General features: G+C 36.7%; 1 protein-coding gene across 1 annotated transcript in view; it reads right to left on the bottom strand.

The window, feature by feature from the left end:
* LOC108677865 overlaps positions 1-24,054 on the bottom strand; it is a 135,063-nt gene that overhangs the window by 49,069 nt on the left and 61,940 nt on the right. The window contains exons 2-3 of the mRNA XM_018166168.2: positions 22,040-23,711; positions 20,735-20,836 (exon numbers count right to left, since the gene is read on the bottom strand). Of these exons, the coding sequence (XP_018021657.2) occupies positions 20,735-20,836; positions 22,040-23,709 (1,772 nt within the window). The 5' untranslated portion in view covers positions 23,710-23,711. The remainder of the gene's footprint in view (positions 1-20,734; positions 20,837-22,039; positions 23,712-24,054) is intronic.

The following is a 24,054-nucleotide window of genomic DNA, read 5'->3' as shown; positions in this document are numbered from 1 at the left end:
GTTAAAAATTCCATGCGAGAAAGGGAGACGACATGATCGAGTGAACAGGTATGATTTCTTCTCTTACGGTTTGGGATATTTCGAGTATTAGTTGCAGCGGTCTTGCGCGCAGAACTAGCTCTGGCCACCAAAGGGCTGATTTTAGCTGTGGTGTTATTATCAAGCCGTGTCCCCGATAGTTGTGGAGTTTGATAATCACTTGCTGCATCAGGTTGTGAGGTGGAAACAAGTATATTTGGTTCCAGGTGTTCCAGTCCACCGAGAGCGCATCTGTCACTGCCGCCGCTGGGTGACTGAATTTGCAGCCGAAGACCGTTAGTTTGCAGTTCCCCGGGTGTGCGAAAAGGTCGATCTGTAGTTGGCCTCTCATGTGAACTAATTGTGAAAATGACCTCCGGGACAATTCCCATTCCGTTGGTAGGGGTGTCGTTCTTGACAATGCGTCCGCCCAAACGTTGGTCGTTCCGGATATGTGTTTCGCTTTCAGAAAGCAGTTGTTCGTTTTGCACAGGTCGGCCATCTTCGAAGCCAAACTGGACAGGGCGGCGGACCTGTTCGACCCGAGTTTGTTCACAACTGAGCATGTTGTGAGGCAATCTGAGCGTATCAAGATGGTGGAGTTTCGTGGCAAGGGGATTTCGCTCAGTAAAAGAAGAGTGGCCAAGGTTTCTTTGAAGGTTATGTGCCGTAGGCCAATCCTGGGGGTCCATGTTCTGGCAAACTTTGCTCCTTGTGTCGTAATCCCTCCCCAGCCTTTGTCGGACGAGTCGACCCATGCTGTCACGGATACTGGTGGGAGCCGGAAGGGCATTGGTCGAGAGAGAACTTCTGGCTGTGCCCACCACGAGACCGCTTCCCTGAAGGCCGTGGTGACTTTCTGGCGGTTCAGCTGATTGAAATTGGGAGCGTGCAGTACTACTAAATGAAAGTAGTGGTTCCCGAGGCGTATAAGGGGGGCTACGAAGTTGACGAGACCTAGAAAGGATCGGTAATGCCGATGAAGGATAAAGCGCCTTGATATTATGGTCTGTGCCAAATCCATGGTTTTCAGTCGTTTGGTCATTGACGGCAGCAGTAGAGAGTTGGCGCCGTCCCACTCCACGCCCAGATAAGACACTTGGCGTGCCGGGGTTAGAGTGGATTTCTCGAGATTTATGGTGAATCCGAGAGTTTGAAGTAAATTCACGGCTTTTTTCGTGTGTAGTGACGAGAGGTGTGGGTTGGGGGCCCATATCAACCAGTCGTCGAGGTACACTGATGCTGTGATGCCGAGGGAGTGTAATATCGCAAGTGGATGTTTGGACAGCTTTGTGAAGGTAAGTGGGCTGATGTTTAACCCGAAGGGCATTGCGTTGAAGAAGTAAAGCGAATTTTGATGAGTGAAAGCAACATATTTCTGGAACCGTTTGTGGAGTGGTACGTGCAGGAATGCGTCTGATATGTCTATTGTCGTGAACCAGGCATCCTTTGGCAAGGTTTGCCGAAGTTTTTCCGTTGAGTTCATCTTGAATGATGGGCATGGAATGAAGCGGTTTAAGACGGACAAGTCTATCACTAATCGCTCCCCTCCTGAGCCTTTCGGAACGGCGAACACTGACGAGGGGTAACACTTCTGAAAAGCTACCTTCCGAACTACTCCTATTTCTACTAGACGCTGAATTAAATGAGTGACCGAGCCTCGCGACGTTGTAGGTGGCGGGTTGGAGATTGGCGGAGGTTTGCCGAGCCACCGCCAGGTCAAGCCGTGACGAATCATGCTTTGCAGAGATAACGGAGCACGGTTCCAAGAAGCAATGTGGGCTCTTAGTTGTTGTGGCAATTGGTTGTCACTTTTTAGAGGTCTGTCCCGGCAGACGGCCTGTGGTTCGTTTGAAATCAGGCCAGTTTGCCCTAGTTCTGTCTTGTGGGTAGGGTAGGCGAGGTCTTGTTCTCCGTCTGATACCTCCAGCTGTGCCTCTAATATCCCTGGCCTTCCCAGAACCTCGTTGTCCTCTGCCTCTAAATGAGTTTTGCTCCTGTGTGCCGTATTTCTTGAAGTTGGAAATGGCTGGACGAAAGGATTGCGGTGTGGTAGTAGATCTTTGGAACGCAAAGCCTCTCAGAGTGTCATTCCCAGCATAGGGGATCGCGATCTCTTTGGCTTGCGTGATGCTCTCAGGCGAAAACAGGGAGTTGAGAAATGACGAACCGGAAAGGAGTGAACACTGCACAACTAGCGGTCGTATGAATTTCACCGAAGATTCGCGCAACGAAAGTCTGGTTGTCTTTGCTAGTTTTAAGGCTGACAATAGTGGTTGTGCTATTGACGCTACTACCGAGTGGTCCAAGAATCCTTTTATGTGCAAGGCTTCTCTGAGGAGTGTCCCAACTGGCTCACTACGATTAGGCACGTTGATGCGCTGTAGCGAGGCCAGAATCTTATTTGCTACAACAGCTCCTTCGTGTACTTTTATTAGTGCCAGAAGTGACTGTCTGGTTTCGAAGTCCCGGTTCCGGTCTTCTGCACTCAACGGTGCCGTGAGACCAGCAAGGATGCCGGGGAGTTCGTGGCAATCCGCTGGTAACTTTGGGGCTAGCGCGAACGCGATAATAGAGTCTTCTGGACCAGTTACTTTAAAAGTATCAAAGGACTTCGGAGGGCTAGACTTAGATTCTGCTGCGTTGACGGCGTCCACCAGGCGCGTAGACAATGTGGTTATCTCCACTATATTGTCGAGCGTCGGTCTCCAGCCTGTTTCTGCTTGGAGCGGGCCGTGCAACGGGGCTTTGATACGATTGAACGCAGAGATTTTCGTCTCCTTCTCAATCACAGACTCCAAAGGAGATGCTTTCATTAGTTCTACCACCGATACCGTAGGGCGAAGAGGATGGAACACATGGCGTCCATTTCGCTGAGCCAATTTAACCATTGGGTTAATCCCAGCATGAGTAACACAAAATCCTTCCCATTCAACAATGCTGGACGTAATCAAGGCTTGGCGTGGTAGAACGTGATGCTCCTCGGACTCTTGCGGGCAACCTTGATCCGGGTCTTGACTGGGAATCTGGTTGGCGTGCTGTTCATCACTCATGTACTCGTTGTCATCGTCCGATTCGGGACTGAACGATGCTTCCTCATTTTCGCAAGTCATTTCGGTTGTTGGCAATCGCTCCAGTTCCGAAATGCGGGCGGATAATGGAGCGAGCGAATTTTGAAATAGCTCTTCTATCATTGAAAACGTCAGCACCTCTGGGGAAGTTTCGGTCTGTGGTTGTGTACCACAGGTGAGAACGATGTGCTATGAGTGGGCGAGAGTAGTTGTTCCACTGTATTTCTCTCTGGCAGTGCACTTGTAAGTGAGGTTGACGGGAGAACGTAATCGACAGCGTCGTCGTGTAGAACCGGAAGTTTCGGCCCTTTCTTACTTCGTTTGGCGCAAGATGTCATGCGGGATAAACGCGTCTTCCAAGTGGTCACTGCTTTAGTGTTACCTCTTTTAGCCAAATTGAAAATCTTGTTGCAGTGTTCGCATGACCTAGGATCAAAGACTAGGTCTTTGAAGCAGTCTGAATGACCGAGGCATTCTGTATGTGGGTCTACCTCTACGATAGGCACTTTGCACGTACTGCAACTTTTCATATCTGTCGAAATCTGCAACAAAATGCGCATTAATTAGGCAACATGAAATATGGACAATTTTATGCACATTCTCAGTCGAGACTGGAGAGATTAATCGTGTACGAAATCTGTCCCTTGACGGAATTATAAGCTGGCTTGTTAGCGACAGCGTGTGACACCTAGCTGCAGGTCTCCCAATAATTGGAAGCTAGGTTCTGACCATGCCGAGTCCCTAAGTGGGAAGACTGCTAGAGGCATAGCTTCTAGAACCGGTTTTAACCTGGCAGCGTAGGTAAGTGTAATTGTGAGGCAGTGAGAGCACCAATAGAGCTCAATCAGCACAATCCTCTGCTCCAAGATTTACCTCCCGACTATCACCATAACAGGTGTTAACGTGGTACTGTGCTCCAGGAAGGTACACCAAGTTCTTCCAACAGTAACCATACGGCTATCGGGAGGTCTTAGCCCTAAGGCCGATAAGACAGGCACGGAGCCAGTGGTGTTGCCGTAATGGGAGCAAGTCATGGACTGGAGCGGTAAGATCCACGCTATCCGAGGAAACTTCAGTAAATGACGTACGTTAGTCACCGCACGCTGAATCTACAAGTTCAAGATCACAGAAATCTAGATTAGTTTTCTTTAAATTTTAAGATTTTATCAAGAGTCCATGAGCTTTTCTTGGCAGAAATGAATTTGGCACCGGACATGCACTATTTGCTCCGACGCTCAGTGCCAGGACTAGATAATAACGTAAAATGAAAATTTTACGTTATATATGAGGGCGATATCATATTATAAATAATTTATAATCATGCAGATATACACAATAGAATAAATATGTGGATTTTTGAATTTTTTATTGGACTGCGAAAATTACAACACAATTAAATTTTCTAGTTGGTGTTTCCAAGACCTTGGCGTAAAGTGGCAGTTTCAGAGACTGATTCAATTTATGTTTTACTCAATCCGTATGTCAAAATTTAAAGATAATAAGCCCTTTTTAGAGTAATTTCTTTGATATTATTTGATTTAAGGTCCAAGCAGAGAAAGAATTACTTGAATTCAAAAAATTGAAATTGTGTTTTAATCCACAATTATGGTCGGATATCTTCATCCAAAGTATAAAAACTGTTGACATCTGATAACAGGTTTTTTATGTCGCAAGAGTTACTACGTCCCTTAATAACGCATTTCTATTCTTTTCCGTTAAAATAGAAAAGTTTTCTCCCTTATATTAGAAAGTATTCTACTTCGCACTATATGAACCATGAGTAGAACAAAGCGATGACAAAAACTGCCAGACGCAAGCTTTATTTATCTACATAGAATCTTGGAAATAATGATAAAAATAATCCAAAATAGAGAGTGCAGTTATTGATGTTATAATATAAGAAAAATATAAGAATTAGGAGAACCTTGCCAGATCGGTTGTGTTATCAGCGGCCGGCCGCTACAGCACACATCTATCATCGCTGGATAGCCACATTAATGTATGCTACTAGTTCAGTAGTTACCTGCCTTCTGGTATGCATGCCTTGGAATCGATCAGCTTGTGGTAAATAACTTCTGAACCCAAGTCCAATTTGCCCTCATATTGGCTGCTGATGATGGACGTTTCTACGATTAGGAGCCTCGCTATCGATTCCAGTTTATCTTCGATGATTAACACTGCGTTCTGGGCGTGCCAACGGCCTAATGATGATTTACAGAGGTGAGCAGCAACCTACATTGTGTGTAGCACACGCGGAAATACTTTACTCCTCACCTGGAAAATGGATGTTACATGCGAATATTTCATTAAATCGGTTAAAAATGGACGAATGGATTTCACTGATGGACCACAGAACCCTCTAGAAATAAAGTAACTAGCTATTACGATCAATTGTAGTTAAGTGAAATCGATCATTTATACCCGAGGCTTGTCGAATGATTTTACTCTAGACAATCGCCCAAGATTTTCATTAAATATTTTAGTATATGATAAATATAATTAATTTTGGAGTATTTTTGTACAAATTTCAATCATTTTTAATCATATTGTAATCTAAGCGTTTTCAAAAATGAACAACAACTGCAATTTTTTTTAACACACAATATCTAACATTTCACTGCAGAAATGAATGTTTATAAGAATTTTGCAAACGAGATTATTGCAATCTTATTAAATATTAAAAATAACTGCAATCGAGAATGAATACAGATTCTCTTAGTTCTGCCCATTCTATAGCAATTCAAAATATTGTAGTATTAATTATTTGTCGGCTTGTCAAATTTTTTTATAGCTAATAAAATAAAGCGTGATGTTGAGCAATTATTCTATCCAAACATAGACAATTTATAAAAATACTATTTACATAGAAGTGTTTATCATAGAGTGAAAAATAATGTAACTTTATTTAATTTTATATAATTTTTATATATTTACTATATAATGTAACTTTATTTAATTTTATCCTTAATTATATTATTATAGGATTATCTTTAACTATATTGGAGATAATCCCATTTTTTATACAGTCCGAAATTTAGGTATTATAAATATAATTATGAATTATAATTTCAAGAAAATTTAATTGATTTGCTACCTTAAGAAAGAGAAAATATGCCCCCAAGCTAATATTTATCCCCTACATGTACTCGCGCTTTTGAGTCAAGTTCAATACTCTCAGGTTCGCGTCAAGAGGCCATCTTGGAAGGTTCGATTACAAGATTGCATTCATAGATTTTCAATTTTGACATATTTTTCTTGGCTGGCGCGTCAGGAATCCTAATTACGTTGCTAATTGGATCCCTGCACTGATCTCGTGTCAGTATTACGACTAACTTTACTCGGACGTCACATTCTTTACAAACTCGGAAATGATTCCAAGTATCACTGACGGCTCAGACTTGTTATCATTGACGGCTCAGACTTGTTATCGTTGGATTGAAGTTTTACATTTGGGACGCTAATGAGAATTTGCTGTTTGACTGACGTTCTACTATGCTATATTCAATGCAAATTTTTGTGAAATATGCCCCGACGCTAGAAGCTTTTTTTGCGCATGGTGTTTTCCGGCTGATTTTCAATTTTGTACAACAAGAGCGTTGGAAACGACGACTATATTTTATATTTCAGTGCGATAGATTACTGGGTTTAATAAATAAAGATTGTGGTTAACGAATTTTTCGTTTCGATTAGCTATTCCCAAAACGAAACCAATAATGTCCGATTCAGTTTTTTTTTTTCAAATAACTGAAAAAACCGACATTCGTCTTAATGTTAATCTCAAATTACATTTGTACTGATTCTTCAATGTATCAAATTTCGGTGCCTAATCAAAATGTATTCGATCTTAATTTCCTTTCGATATCCAATCGCCTAATAGTTCCACGAAATTGAAGAAATTGCGCCTTATGTGAATGTAAATTATACGTGTAAACATTTTCATTGGAGTTTTATTTTGTGGACGAGTTGATCAGTTGACGTGTAGACTCAAAAAATAAAAACCTAGTGTTCTCGTGTATATTTGTGTATATTTTGTATGTATATCGTGTATATATGCGTATGTATCTCGTATATATAACATGATTGAAATGGGTAATAATTCACAACAGAAACAAACAATCGCTTACAATTATTTACACGCTTAAACTGTAAATAATTCATTTGTTGTCTGAGGTAAATTAGTTAAATGTTAAGTGATTACTTTAATGTTGATGAGAAATTTGTCCACACCTGAAAGTATGTGAACATAATTAGACTGAGTATCATTTGTGCTCGAAAAGGTTACACCTATATGAATTATCAATGAAAACGGAACTAAATTCGTTTGCATTCAAACCATCAGTATCTGATGTAAGGGATGGATATCGTATTATTAATGTAAAATTACGAGGTGATTATGTTTATTTAACAATTGTATATTATTTGTCATTATATATCGTCATTTTAGTTTTAGAGTTTAACAAAGGAAAAATGTGAAAGGCTATGCTATAGGCTTATTGTGTCGTGCATAGCCGGAGCAGGGGTAGGTGATATGTTAGTAAGTGGTGCGAATTAGATTTGATTGTGAAAAGACTTGTGAATACGCGTACTTAGATTTCATTCATATAGATACGCTTGTTAGTTTTAGTTTACCATTATTTATTTATCTATTTTTATTCTTTCCTTTTAGGAAAGCCTCATATCTCAAATTGTAAGCCTTGAAGCGATGTCTTCAAACCATCAAAAGAGTAGCAAGGAAGGTGTCAAAGTTGGTAATGTTTGTATGTGTTTATTCGGTATTATAGTTAACAGTAAATTGATCATTTAATTTGATTTATTATGAAAATAGCGGCAATAAAAAGCAATTTAAATAAAATATTTGTCATTAGCCCCTAATTATATGCGTTCATGAAGACAAATTGTATAGTTCCTTAGAGACTCAACACAGTGAATGACGATTTTTTGAAAATTTCAGTTCTAGCGCACCTGCTTGCCTGCATACCCATGCAAGTAAAAAATATTATATTCATATGTCCATAATAAAATTATTATTTTGCTGAAGCCTTTTATTTTGTTAACAGGAGTTCTCCTCATTTATTTAGCTGAAAACTTTTTCAAAGTAAGTTTCCTAAGTATTTCAAACATGTCTTTAATATCAAAGTGACTGGTAGTGCGGACATGTTTAGTTCAAAATCCTTTTAAATCTCACAGTTGCTGAGACTGCGTACAAGTGTGTTTTACAACATCCTTTTAATATTACCGTACCTAATGTGAAGAGACAGTATTATTTTGATATTAAAGCAGTGGGTATGGATAACATATGGTCGGCGTAGAGCCTTTTCTTAATAAGAGCTAGCGTCACGCTAGGGAGTCAAAAATCTACAGCCTGCTTATGAATGTCATAAGAGTCTGAACAGCCCAACGCTTATGAGAGTCTCGGCAAACTCTGCTTAGGATAAAGTACCTCGCTCCAGTTACTGCACGACTTTGAATGTGGGTGAAAATTTCCTGGATTTGAATATGCTTGACATATCTTGAGTATTTCGGTGAATATCTCATCTTATTTATAAGCCAGCAAAAAAAGATGAATATAGTAAATGGAGAGACGTTTAGAGATGAATAACAATTTTTATTTACACTAAAAATGATAGACAATTTAGCATTAACTCATTAAAACTTTATATATAGTCTGATTGCGAAGGTGGATTCAGGAGATATCTACGCCGTTTAATTCATGGCTTCTTTTTCTAGAGAAATATCTTCGAGGATGCTTTTATGCTACGTACATTATCGACATTTATTTTACGAGTATAGGTTTAACTTTAATATTTGCTAGAAATAATGTCAATATTGGCTTATTTTTATTTTTAGTGCCTACTTTTTTTATTTTAACTACATTTACAAATTCCGTTAAGCTGCAAATATTGAAGATATTATAACAAAGTTAACTTTCACCAACGTGTTATGTTTATTGGCTTTGCGCGTATAAATACGTTTTATATCATAAGGTATTCCAACGAATTTGATGTATTGAAAATTTATAATGCTCAACGATTAATGGTTATAATGATTAATGAATGAGTAAAGTTTACAGCGATTAAAAACTTTAATCATTATAAAGTTTATAATAATTAGCGTTTATAATGATCTAGGTGATTTTAAAATGACACAATTTTGGCTGCTCGCTACGTTAATTGTTTTTGACAGCTCAACCTCCAGATAAAAAATTATTTTCATTTTTAAAGGCAGAAATTGCTAGCTTATTGCAATTATCCTCACCATGCGCACGTGACATCTTTTTGATGTCGTGATAATTGCCATCGTCTGAGAGGATTAGTCTTATCTAACGGCAGGTCAGTTCCCTCGATTAGTGCGAAGTAAGAGATAGCGCTATACGAATTATTACGATTCTTGGTAACCTTAATCACCATATATGTATATATCGTGCCGAAACTGTAGAATTGCCGATTGTATGGAATTGGCAGCCAGTTTGCCGAATCTGTAGAATCAAGATATCGTTGCTGATTCAGAAAATCGTGCGTTAGAGTTAGAGAAAAAACATCAATGGATAGTTAGAGTTAGAAAAGGGTTGGTCAGATACGGTCAAGTTCCTTTATATTTGAATATTAAAAAAACTTTGCTGACTGACCTGACACCAGTTTCCCATAGCATAGAAAAGCTGATTCCACAGATTCGGCAATCTAGCTGTCGAGTCCATAGAATCGGCAATCCCGTTATTTCGGCACGACATATCGTTTCACGTTCAATTTTATTTTCTCTTACGCTGATTCTTGAAATATTATGTATAGTACCATATTTACTATAAAACTACTTATAGTACCACTATAAGTATAGTAGTATTTACTCGCTTTGTTCTTGCCACGTCACCTTGTAGATCCATAAGCAATCTTGTTCATTTCTTGTGTTACATACTCAGCATTTCCTCCGTTCTAAGCCAGAATTTCGGCATCAGTGCTTGCTAAAACACTTTTGAATATATAAAAATCCCGCTGTTCTAGATGAGCTACGTGCTCAAACAAGCAGCGTGCCGAAAACTTGTGGAAGAGGATTTGTGGTGAGCGGGAAAGGTTAACACTTGGTATGCCCGTGGTTACAAGAAATAAGAAATGCGAGAGAAATACATTGCGAGAAATAAGAAATATTTCCTGTGGTTACAAGAAATAAGAAAATATTATTTCACGGACTGTTGCCTCGCTTCCACGAAAAGAGTAAAGTGAATAAACGAAAAATTTACTTCAAAGAACACTATAATCAAGATTGAGTAACAATTAAAATGTTGAAATTTCAGTAATTTGGAATTCCACGGAAATTTTTTAGCAAATTACATACAAGAACCTCCTTTGGCAGACAGCAGGACTGTTACCGGACTCAAGGAAAGCATAACCGCTGGTTTTAAATTGGTTTACAAAATGTTTAGTGTTATTTATAAGTGTTATTTTTATTGAATGTGACTGCAGCTGCAGTGATATAATTGTTTTTAAAATAAAATTGATAAAAATGGATGTAGAATTTACTGGATTGAGTAATTAATTTTTTAAACGATTTCATCAATACCAATTAAAAGAATCGATGCATGAATTAAACCCTGTCAGGGTTCTTCAGAAGTTGATTTAAAACTACTATTTTAGACAATATTGTTTTGTAGAAGGATGCGATAGCTTTTTAAGTACAACATTTTTTAGTATAATTGTTTGGGAAATAGACGGAATTGGTAATGAAGTGAAAAACACTAGACTGAAATTGTGTGAAAACACTAGACTAGAACTGAAAAACACTAGACTGAAAATTGTCTATAATACCCGAAAGTACAGTAAAAATTTTATGAAGAGAAGTTTGATAACAAGATTTGAGACTTCGAATTTCAGAGGATATTTTTTATTATGCTTGTGCGGTGCTGAAATTTGTTGCCCCTAATATTGGTAGGTTTTATTTGGAATTAATCCAGACAGGAATCAACGTATAATTGTTGACAAAATTAATTGGGTTTATTGAATTACGAACTGTGGTTTAATGGCTTAGAACCTGTTAACAACCACAAATATAATAACGTCCATGAACAAGTGTCCTTTTTTATTTTAATTTCGACAATGATTGGTTTATATGGAATTTATTGGAAGATATGGGGGGAAAATTCCAAATAAATTCTGGAAGTTATTCATTTCTTATAGCCTCCTAGTTCAAAGGTTTACAGTAATTATGCTAATGACGGTTTAAAAGAACTTTTTCGATTGATTATGTTCGTAAATTAATTTCATCGCTATAATTTTGAAGTAATGAATTGAATATTATAAATGATGATCCAGCTGATTTATACCGTAGCCCAATAGTGGATGCTGTTCGAAGATCTAATGATAAAAATTTGAGTTTTAGATTAAAGAGCTCATTTTTCGGCATATTACTAGAAATTAATATAATTTTTAATACTCTTGCGCATAATTATGACTAAAAAACATGTAAACTCCGGTCTCTAGACCCAAGACCTTTCCATCTTAGTGAAAAACTTATATTTTTCGCATCCGTAGCTTTCTGCTTTCCATGACCTTTTCTTTAAATAACATTAGTCTAGACCAATTGACGTCTGCATAACTGAGAAGGTCTTGTTGAACCTAAAAAAATATTCACGTGATCTTTAAATGAATTGCATTTGTTAGAAGAAGAGTATAGCGACCGTAAGAGAAAAAACAGATCTTTTCAATTTATGAAATAATATTTTTTAAGCTACGTCAAAGTTTAAATTTCCAGCATGAAAACAGCAAGTTCTGAAACAATAATTGTTCTATTTCTGCCATTTCACTGTTTACGTATTAATTTTTTCTCTTAGTATGTTTATTCCAATTATGCTCCAAAATTCTGCATGTTTATCCTATTTCTAAGTAATGACTGCAAAATTCCCTAATTTCAAATCGATCATTTTAGATAATACAAGCGAATCACATTTACATCGATGTGGAATCTGATTCCAGTAATGTGAATCACAGCGAATGTGAAACGTGATTACTACAATTTCGGAACTGCGTACGTCAACTTACGCTACCGACTCATTATTTTCAAAACTTTAAACTTTGAATTAATTGAAAAAAGATCATTAATATAAAATAAACAACAAATTATATCACGTTACCGGATTGGCTTAATAATTCATAGCAGTAAGTTCAAGGCACACGTTACGATTTGCAGTTCAGTGCCTAGAGAATTTCCGGCTTAACGTTTACGCTCCGGCAATATCCGGACTGAGCATAAGCGGCTCGAATATCCGGACTATGCTAAAAGCCGAGGTACAAATGTCAGCGAGAGAAATTACTGCTACCACTGCAGCATGAGTCAGTGTGACCGTGGTCACGCTGTACCTTATTACTGAAGTGTGAATGGTGTGCCTTACTATTGAAGTGTGAATGCTATGTCTTAATAGTGAAGTGTGAATGGTGTGCCTTAATATTAAAGTGTGAATGCTATGCCTTAATAGTGAAGTGTGAATGGTGTGCTTTAATATTAAAGTGTGAATGCTATGTCTTAATAGTGAAGTGTGAATGGTGTGCCTTAATATTAAAGTGTGAATGCTATGTCTTAATAGTGAAGTGTGAATGTTATGCTTATTAGTGAAGTGTGAATGCTATGCCTTAACAATGAAGTGTGAATGCTATGCCTTAACAATGAAGTGTGAATGCTATGCCTTAACAATGAAGTGTGAATGCTTTGCCTTAACAGTAAAGTGTGAATGCTATGCCTTAACAATGAAGAGTGAATGCTATGCTATAATTGTGCAGTGTGAATGCTATGCCTTAACAGTGAAGTGTGAATGCTTTGCCTTAACAGTGAAGTGTGAATGCTATGCCTTAATAGTGAAGTGTGAATACTAAACCGTATATAAATGAAACCGTATAACCTAAATGCGGAGAGAACGTCTTACCCGAATCAAAATTGAACACGTCACTCATAAAAATATCCTGGATTGAGAGTAAGAGGGATAATTTTATATGAAATAATAGTTGAACGTAACTTGAGGGCAAATTCAGAATTGAGCGGTTCGAAAAAAAAATATTACTCAGTACTCACTGCAGTGAGTGACAGAGAGCGCATTTTCTCGTCGACGAAAACGTGAAGTCACGGACGGACAGACAGACAGACAGACACGACGAACACGACGAGCACAATAGTGCCTTTTTTCCATAAATGAGAAAATACGCTAAAAGAGATTTATGATGCAATTTTACTTTAAAATTAAATTTCTACAGAGTAAAAAAAATAATTGTATGTTGAATTATTAGACAAAAAAATTCATGTTGAATTATTTGTCGAGTTTTATCAGAGCATTGATTGCGTTATAAAATGAAATTCTTCTTCCTAGTTTTCCAAATAATTTCCATACCAATACAGTTAAATTTCCGGCCATGAATTTTAACTATGAAGTCAGTAATACTGATTTACATCTAACGCTGCTCGAAATATTCTACATTGCAAACAAATCATGGGAGCAATTTAATGGCAATCACAGTTCATAAAATTCAAGAACATCCATACATTATAATATGTATAATTTATTATATGGGAAGACAATGAACTAAAATCAATGAAAGCCTCTTCATATCTAAGGATTTCACTGAACCATGATACACCCGACGGCCGTGTGTTTACTTATACAATCCCAGACGCGCAATTCCCGATGACTGATTGCAGTGCAACTCAGTTACACTTATGCATTCATAATAATTCGAGCCAAAATAGACCCAAAGGTCACCACCCGCAACTTCAATTCCCGTTTCTATGCATGATTTCCATTTGAAACTGTCTAACAAATCCGAATGGAGGCCCTGGCTTGAGATTGTCAACTGCCCAAACAACGTTTAATGAAATTTGCAGTCTGTGCCAGGAAATTCAAGTGGTTTCAAGTTGAATGACCGTACGTATGTCTCATAAAATACGCGTATGATTTTATGGGATGTCGAGGAAAACTATAGTTTGTGCTGGGTATTACCAAGTTCCCAATTACATCTGCGTTAGCAATCACAGATGTAATTTGTGCGTGATGAACCGTAAAATCTGCCGATGATTGGATTTTTCGGAGGTAATGTTTGGCGGATTTAGCATTCCACTTATGCTAACTCAATGACCTCCCTAGTTATTCAGACAATATAAAAAATCTTAGGCCACAAATTGGACAGCCTTGCGTATATTCATTCCTGACCGATTTCAAAGGCGTTGCAATCTGAATCAGAGGCAGAGAGGAGCGCGTCCCAGTTCAGAACTGCAATACAACGGATGATTTGGACCCAGAAATTCTTGTTTATATAAATCCTGGAATGTATTCGTTTTCGGACCAAGCCGCTTAGCGGACTCAGGAGTGGGCAAGGCTTTGCTGCTGCGGTCGTGGAGGAGTCTGGCCACAGGGCCAATATAAAGGAGATAGAATGTTGAGTAACATTTGGCATTCACGTGTTCTGATTTACGTGTTCTGATTCACGTGTTCTGATTCACGTGTTCTGATTCACGTGTTCTGATTTACGTGTTCTGATTTACGTGTTCTGATTCACGTGTTCTGATTTACGTGTTCTGATTTACGTGTTCTGATTTACGTGTTCTGACTTATATACCTACGTGTTCTGATTTACGTGTTCCAATTTAGTTCTGATTCACGTGTTCTGATTCACGTGTTCTAATTCACGTGTACTGATTCACGTGTTCTGATTCACGTGTTCAGATTCACGTGCTCTGATTCACATGTTCAGATTTACGTGCTCTGATGTGGGTGTTCTGGTTCACGTGTTCTGATTCACGCGTTCTGATTCACGTCTTCTGATTCACGTGTTCAAAGTTACTCCAATTGAAGGCCATATTAGAAATTATTTTTAGCCTTTCGAATTATCATACGTAAACTCAACAATTCTTCAATTGGCATGAGTTGTATGATGATCGCTAATTTGAAGTAAGAATAAGTGCTTGTTGATATAATTTGGAAAGATTTATTAACTGACTGGTAATATGCTTTAAAAAATTATCAAAGAACTTTATGGATGAAAAAGTTACTCATTGTATAATCTATATTAAAGTGAATCATTCCTTACATTCGAAGCGAATAGTTGAACGATGGCGATTTTCGTACGATAAGTTTACAATATGAGAGTAGTGCGAGTTAGTGCAACAACGATCGAAGTATTATTTCAATACGGGTGAAATCTTATTATGGATCAATTTTTATTGTCGGTGATTCATGGTACATAACTGTAGTGTTATTATGTTTCAATGTCGACGCGTCTTAACCGAACTTCAACAAACCGGCAAAAATTTAATAATAATTGTGATATTAGAGAAGAAATATCAGTTATTTCGCTATTGTGGAATAAAAGTAATAACTAATGGACTTTTTGTACTTATAATAAATGATGAAATCTTTCTTGTCAAGTCTTCGCTTTGATTCTTGTTGAAAAAATACGAAAAATGTTATCAGAACCCACTGCAACAATGATGAGATGAGACGACGAAGATGGATTGAATTTCGTAGAATTACAATTAGATAACCTAATTCCTAATTACCAATAAAATTCCGTGAGCATCACTCAAAATATTAAAAAAGTAGAACAAAAACTAATCAACTTTGAAGCCGACAAAATGATTGAAAAATAAAATTATTAATTAACAACCATTAATTAAAGCCTATTATAAAAGGGTGCTGACGACAAAAGGGATATTTTTTGTTACTTTTACAATACATGAAACCTGAAAAAAATCTAGCTTGCGTAATAGCCCCATTCACATATTACAATTTCCCATTCACAGCAATCGGCTTCAATATTCATGTGATTGCGATGCAGTTATCGCGATAGCCTGCCTACCGAGCGAGACTTCATTAAGTATTTTGAAGCACGATAATTACAGAGCTAATCAAACGTGCTTTGATTGCCACGCTCATCAGAGGGTCTGACACTTTACTGCGTCAATAATTAAGTACGATTTTATGAGAATTTGAATTGTGTTTCAATTGAAGATCTCAACGTTCATGGTTATTTCAACACTTCTTACAACACTTCTCTTTAACTTCACTTCTTGTCTGTCTGTCTGTCTGTCTGTCTGCTACAAATCTTGTAATCGAAATTTAACACACTTCTACTTATCCTATCGATCTGAAATTTTGCATACTTGTTTAAAGTTGGAGACAATGCATGAATCAAATGTCAAAATAAATGATTTTAAAAAGTTAAAATTTTTTTTTCAATATTAAAAAAATTGAAAAAAATAATTTTGTCAGCTACAAATCTTATAACTGATTTTTGACACACTTTTACCTGTCTAGGTTATCTGAAATTTTGCACACTTGTGTGAAGTCAGAGGCAATGCATGAATCAATTAATAGAATAAATCATTTTGAAAAAATTTATATATTAAAAAAAATTTTATATTAAAAATTGAAAAATTAATTTTTTTAATATTCGAAAATTAAATGAGGAATTCAAGGTACATCTTTAAGATTGGAGACACTGGATTCTTTAGAAGTGTTGTCTTTAAAAAGTAATTTTTAAACGTATATTATTTTCAACTTCACTTCTTGTTGTTTGTTTGTCTGTCTGTCTGTCTGCTACAAATCTTATAATCGATATTTAACACATTTCTACATGTCCAATCGAACTGAAATTTGGCACACTTGCATAATTTTGGAGACAATGCATGAATAAATTGACAGAATAAATGATTTTATAAATTAATTTTTTTTTCAATATTAAAAAAACTGAACAAATAATTTTATCAGCTACAAATCTTATAATTGATATTTGACACACTTTTACCTGTCCAATTGATCTGAAATTTTGCATACTTGTGTGAAGTTGGAGGCAATTCATGAATCAATTGACAGAATAAATAATTTGAAAAAAATTATAGATTAAAAAATTAAAAAATTAATTTTGGTAATATTAGAAGATAAAATTAAATAATGTACATTTAAAAATTACTTTTTAAAGACAACACTTCCAAAGAATCCAGTATCTCCAATCTTACAGATGTACAATGAATTTCTCATCTAATTTTCAAAAATTTAAAAATTTAACTTTTCAATTATTTTAATGTATATAAATTTTTTTTAATATATAGTTTTTTTTCAAAATTATTTATTCTGTTAATTGATTCATGCATTGCCTCTGACTTCACACAAGTGTGCAAAATTTCAGATCAATTAGACAGGTAAAAGTGTGTCAAATATCAGTTATAAGATTTGTAGCTGACAAAATTATTTTTTCAATTTTTTTAATATTGAAAAGAAAAAAAAAATTAAATTTTACAAATCATTTGTTTTGACATTTGATTCATGCATTGTCTCCAACTTTAAATATGTGTGCAAAATTTCAGATCGATAGGATAAGTAGAAGTGTGTTAAATTTCGATTACAAGATTTGTAGCAGACAGACAGACAGACAGACAGACAGACAGACAAACAAGAAGTGAAGTTAAAGAGAAGTGTTGTAAAATTGATGGTACGTCAGTAATATTGGAAACACTGGATTCTTTAGAAGTGTTGTCTTTAAAAAGTAATTTTTAAACGTATATTTTTTATTTTTAACCATATTTTTATGGTACACGAGTTGTTTAGAAAGATGGAAAGTAAATTATCGTTTCTAAATGCGTGGATATTAGTTTCAATGTGACTTTATTGAATGACATCAAAATTTAATTCATACATTTTTCCAGAAATTTTCAACAAGTGGCATTTTTATTCGTCGAGGAAATAAATGCATCAGGCCACCAAATGTGGTAACAATTTCTATTTCATAAAGTTTATTTGGCCATCGTTTTAATTGCTATTCGTGTGTTTCAAACAGCCCGACACTCTGCCCATTATGTTCCTAACTCAGAGAATCCGATATTTCTACAATAACGATTCTTCCCGTATAAGATTAACGTAAGTTAAACTGTGAATTAGGCCGCAAAGAAGTTGCCACGTTGTGGTATTCTTGAGCACAATTCAAACTCGAACTAAATGGAATTAAAAAATACAAATTATTGGCTGACTCTCATGTTTGAAGTGCTCGAATTACTCCGAGTTTAGAAAAGACAATTGGTTCGAATTTTAGTCTTCTTAAAACACTATCTGCCTTAACACTTCATTTTCCAACTATTCAGCACGGTACAACGTTCTCTGATCATAATCGATAGAAATTTATGGAAGTCGTACAAAATTAATTTATAATGTTAAAAAATGTAACTCAGTACTCACTGCAGTGAGTGACAGAGAGCGCATTTTCTCGTCGACGAAAACTTGAAGTCACGGACAAACAGACGGACGGACAGACAGACGGACATGACGAGCACAATATGGCGTATTTTCCATAAATGAGAAAATGCGCTAAAACATCAAAGAGAATTGCGTAAGTGCTTAGGACGTTTTTCGTCGTCAGGAAGCTACAGAGATTTGCCTCCCAAACTAGAGTCAGGTTCACTTATGACTCCGCAGACTCATGACTCACATTAGAGCGTTTGTTTAGATTTACTTAATGCTCTCAAGAATCATGCTCCAGAACGACGCGGAGGGTAAAATTCACCTAAAACTTTCGCGACTCTTGACCCAGAGGGTCACAGCGGCTCAGATTCTTTTAAGAATCTCGAGACTCTTTACCCACAACATTGCGTTAGCTCAGTTAAGACTCATGAGACCCACGACTCAAGACACTGCAGCGGCTCAGATTCACTTAAGACTCATGAGACCCTAGCTCAAGACACTCAGATGCGGATAAGAAGTGCGCGATCTCTCCAGAGATATTGAGAGGAGAAGGTTGTGCTTGTACTTATTCGAGGAAATAAAAATTTGTTTCTGGATTGAAGGTTAAAATAAAAAATTAGAATTTTTTTCGATATTTTCAAGGTACTTCATAATGTGGAACTAAATTAATTTGTTCTGTACGGTGTACCACTCCAGCATTAATTTTTACTGTATTTTAGATCAAATACTACATTTTTCTATTATTTGAAGTCTGCAGGACCCTCGTACTTGCATTGTCTTTCAGATAAAATTTTATTATGTTAAAATTGGTTTGAAGTGAGAACTATTTGTACTTGTATTGCAAATAAACGGTTAATGTTGTTAGTATTCTATTGTATTGAAAATCGGCATCTCTCGGTTTGTATTACATGAGTCATTACATATAGTATGATAAAACATATAAATATGTATAATATAAAAACAAATCAGTGTTATTGGTGCAATATTTTTAATGTTATTGCTCACAATCTAATTGCATTGCGTATAGAGCAATGAATTTTCAATAAGGATTTTTTAAAGACCAAGCGCTATATTTTTACCGAAAAGCGATTCAACTTTGAGTATTAAATCCTCTGCGCTGATAAGCTCAAAAGATATAAATTATCCATCTTTTGATAATATATTGCAGAAGATCAAGCTAATAAAATATGTGTCAACAACATGTATCCTGTCGGGGCCTATTCGATAAATAAATAATATGAAAATAAATTAAGCAGTCAATGCCCCACACATCAACGAATGATCATATGGTAAATAATTATTGGTATCAACAATGGAGGAATTAATGAAACTGAATAAATGAACAAAAATAATGATTGAAACAAACTATCATTAAGTACAAAACCAGAATATCAACCGTGCGTTGTCTTTAAGCCCATTGTCGATTACTAATGATGATAATTTCAAGTCCTTCTTTCGGAGCCATTCTGCAAAAAAAAAAACGATAACACAAATTTAGAAGTAATGAAATAAATTAACTAATAAACGCAAAAGTGTAGCATGGATGACAGAAGATAAATAAAAAAATAATATAACGTAAAATATAGAATATTAAAATTAAGAAAATACTTAAACATCACAGCCACAAAAAAATAAAAATAAAAAATAAAAAATAACCAAGAATATATGAACCACGTATCTCTGTGGTGCATTCACATATCAGAATGAAATATTACGGATACCCACACGAGGTCACGTCAGAGGTGACTAAAAACCTAAGTGATATGTAAATACAAAGCTTCTTTTTACAAGAATATTGTATCCATTTTACAATGTTACATACATCATGCATAAATCTACAGTGAGTAACCGGGCAAATTAAAACAAAAAATCCATTGCGAAATGATACTCACCTTTAGCACTTGCACACATGCACTTTATTTTTGGGGGGATATCGCTTCGGCGTCGAGTTTTAAAAAAATTTTATTCGATTAATCATTGCTGAGCAGATAATTCACTCACCTTTTGGAGATGCTTGCCAGTATTGAAAATATATCATATTTCCATTGTATTGCTAATGGGATTAATCACTCATATTTTTCAGACAACATCACAGTGTTGAACAATTACAATAATTTTTCCTTCTACCAATTACTAAGTGGATTAATTATTCAAATTTATGAGACGTCATCAACGTGTTAAACAATTAACATAACTTTTTTAATCTACAAATTACTAAGTGGATTAATTACTCACATTTATGAGACGTCATCACTGTGTTGAACAATTACCATAATATCTTTATTCCACCAATTACTAAATGGATTAATTACCCACATTTATTAGATTCTTTATTCTACCAATCTCTAAATGGCTAATTACTGACATTTTTGAGACGTCATCAACGTGTTGAACAATTAACATGCTATCTTTATTCTACCAATTACTAAATGGATTAATTACTGACATTTTTGAGACGTCGTCGCAGGAGAGCGTGATGGCGGGCGGTGCAGTGGGGCTGAGGGCGCTGGTGCGCGGCTCTGCTGCGGGCGCTGTGTCCTGAATCCTGCTAGAGAAATTAATTTATTTATTAATCCCTGCAGGGATCAAATAAAATTCATTTTGACTTAAAAGTCGTTTTGATCAACTTAAAAAACGATTGTTTTGTTGTTGGATCAAATAAAATTCATTTTGACTCAGACATTAAACAATAGTGCATTTTTTCCATAAATTGAGAAAATGCGCTAAAAACGACTGTTTTTTTCTACCGAATCTGAGGAACTGTTGACAAGTGAATTTAAATTTTACCGCGCGAATGCAAGAGAGTTGTAATTTGAGCGTTATATTCACCTGTGAAAATATAGCTGCACATTTTATTGATATTTTCCTCTGATCAGATTTCGCAATATTACGCAATAATTTGTAGCCTGTCTTCAGTTAAAAGTTGGCCGTCGAAATCGCACCTACTGTTTCTTTCATGTTTATTTATGCACCTATATGCACCTCTTTAATGTTCATTTTTTCCGCAGCATTTTTATATGTATGGTCTCTGGCTCAGATGTTATATGTTATAGTGGGTGACAAGGTAAAAGGAAACATTAACTGTTTATTATCTCCTTGCTTATTGCGCATCGATGAAGCGAGCACTGCGTGTAAAGTGTGTAAAGTGCATTGTTGTGTGTTAAGTGCTCAATTGTTCGCCATGGCAGTCATTCGCTTCTTTCTAGGAGCATCAGAGTCATCATCTGGCCATGGCGATTGGCTGAGATTCAATTCAAGCCTGCTTTTGTGATGCGAAATTGACTCGGATGAGTTTTGACTTTTGCTCTCGGTCGGAAACAGAAAATTTGTGCATTCTCGGTGAAAGACGGTTTCCTCTCGTAATGCAAAAAGAAAGATTTTTTATTAAGTGCGTGTTATGAATTGAGAATTGTATGCTCTTGCTTTGGTGCTATTGTGTTTGGAAAAAGGCTAGAGACTATAGTGCATTCATAAAAGTTTGTGTGGAACGTTTGAAGTGAGTTACGAGTAGACAATATATTTCCAACTGTTGAAAGGAAGAATTTAATTTGATGGTATGAGAATTTTTTTGAGTTGTTTTTGTGAGAAATATATGTAAGTGTGCGACAGCTTAAAAATATTCGAAGGTCTTCTTTTGACATTGATTTTAAAAATTATGCTGGTTCAAATTTTAACGAAAAAAAAAATAAATTATTTTTTATGACTACTAGTTTTCACTAATTATAAATAGGCGTTATATTTTAATACATACGGAGCAACGGTGAGCGAATCCAGAGCACACGTGTTGGACTTTGATCTTCTTGTCTTGATTGAGTCTCCTCTATTGACGATGCCCCTGCCGATGATCGAGAAATGTCTGAGTCTGTAGTGTTCCTCGTCTTCTGTGTTCTCGGTTTGTGCTGCAGGCAAGGAAGTGACGCGAGGTCTGTGGCAGGCAGGGGGTGGCAGGGCGAGTAACATGGATCGGGAGGTCGGCGCGTGGTGTGGGGAACCCCATTTCATGGCGAAATCTCGTAGTTCCTCATCGCTCAAATCGTAAGGGTCGACTAAGATCAAATTGGTCGGTGTTCCAGGATGTAATCTACTGTCGAGATCCTCGGTCGGAGTCGCAGGCATTCTGAAAGGCGAATCTGTGCCGTCTGATGAAGAAGCTCCTGAGTAAATCAAATCTGGTGGCCCTGGAAGTTGCAGGGCAGAACCGGGTAGTATTTTGTCACGGGATTGATCCTCATTAGTTTTCTCCTCGGAACTGCCACCGATATCTAGAAGTTTAACGACGCGAGATTTCGCCGGAGGCGGTGGCAGGGGTGGAATTATTTCGATTTCGGTTGTGGAAGAACGTTTCCGTCCTTCGAATCCTCCGATTCCACACTGTCGGCTTGGACTTGACGGACGATTGCAAGTCGTCACCTCTTGATGCGATTGCTCTCGAGTATTTCCAGGTCCTTGAGAAGCTCCGTTTCGAACACAATTATCTCGGGCGAAATGAGAGAATGAATCTTCAAAAAGATGTCTTGGAGGGCTGGAAGTTGGCGTAATTGTAACCGTTGGAGTTGGTGGAGTTGACGCGAAGCCATTCAATAAAGTTGTCGTTTGAATTGGAGACTTGCTAGAAGCATTTTTTGAGTCTTGTGCTTTCCTTGGAGGAGCAGACTTTGAGACGTGGATGGGCGTGTGAGCGACTTGAATTGTGGAAGTGTGACCATTAGAAACTCTGTTGCGAGCTGGACTTTGAGATTTTGATTTCCGAGGAGGCGGATCTAGCTTTATGGTAGTCTGCGCATGCTGATTTATTTTAATCTTTGAATTTTCTTGCGGCTTAGATATAAAATACTTATTTCTTGAAGTTGGAGATAAAGTGATTTTTGGGGCCGAATCATTAATAAAATTACTCGTTCTAAGTGATTTACCTAAAACCTTTATAACTGGAGACTGGTGACTGAAATGATATTTTGGGGAGCTTCTTTCTTCTACCTCGTTGCCACCGACACCTCTGGGCGTCATCTGCTCACTTCTCTGAGGTAAATTTTCTGCCCATAATCTTTGTGCGCTGAGAGACAACAGACTCGCTGTTGGAGTTGACGCTTTTTCCACAATTGGTTGAGCATTTGGAGAATTTGTAAATAACGGTAAATTTGTACCAACTGAGCACGGGGAGGAAGATCGTCTGCCCAAAGTGTTTCTGGTTGAAAACCGCCTCGTAGAGGGCGGCGGTGGAAGCGGTTGAGGTAGCTCAATTATGTAGGAAACTTTGGCCGGTGTCGCTGGACTTACATTCGCAGTGAGCGAATTTATGGAAGAGGAAGTGTTGGAGGTGGTGGGAGTAGTTACACTTGAACTTGGGGAACTTTGGGAAGTCTTGCCTCTAATTTCGAAGCGTTCCTTCACAACCTCGCCAAAGCGTTGGTCCAGTGCCATCATTACTGAAAAAATATAGAACAGGATAAGCAGGACTTTCCTTATTATAAAGATAAAACGTAAAAAGTTTAAATATTTAATTAAAGTTGTAATAAAAACTATAATACAAATGTAATAAATATGTATATAAATATTATAAAATTGTTTTGAACGTTGCGTTAGTGCACTTGATTCCTTAATCCTCGAATTTGAGTATATTAGTAACTTAAAAATTAAGAGTGGTTGAATGATTTAACAGTTGAACGAAATATTTTAAATAATCGGCAAAATTTACTTGAATTTAGATGCTCATCATTTCATTTTTAGTTTTCATAAGAACATATTGTATTCCAACAAAATGATTTTTGA

Source organism: Hyalella azteca, unplaced genomic scaffold, assembly GCF_000764305.2.
Source record: "Hyalella azteca isolate HAZT.00-mixed unplaced genomic scaffold, Hazt_2.0.2 contig17412, whole genome shotgun sequence".
Taxonomy (NCBI): Eukaryota; Metazoa; Arthropoda; class Malacostraca; order Amphipoda; family Hyalellidae; genus Hyalella; species Hyalella azteca.
This window is presented reverse-complemented; position numbering and strand designations above follow the sequence as displayed.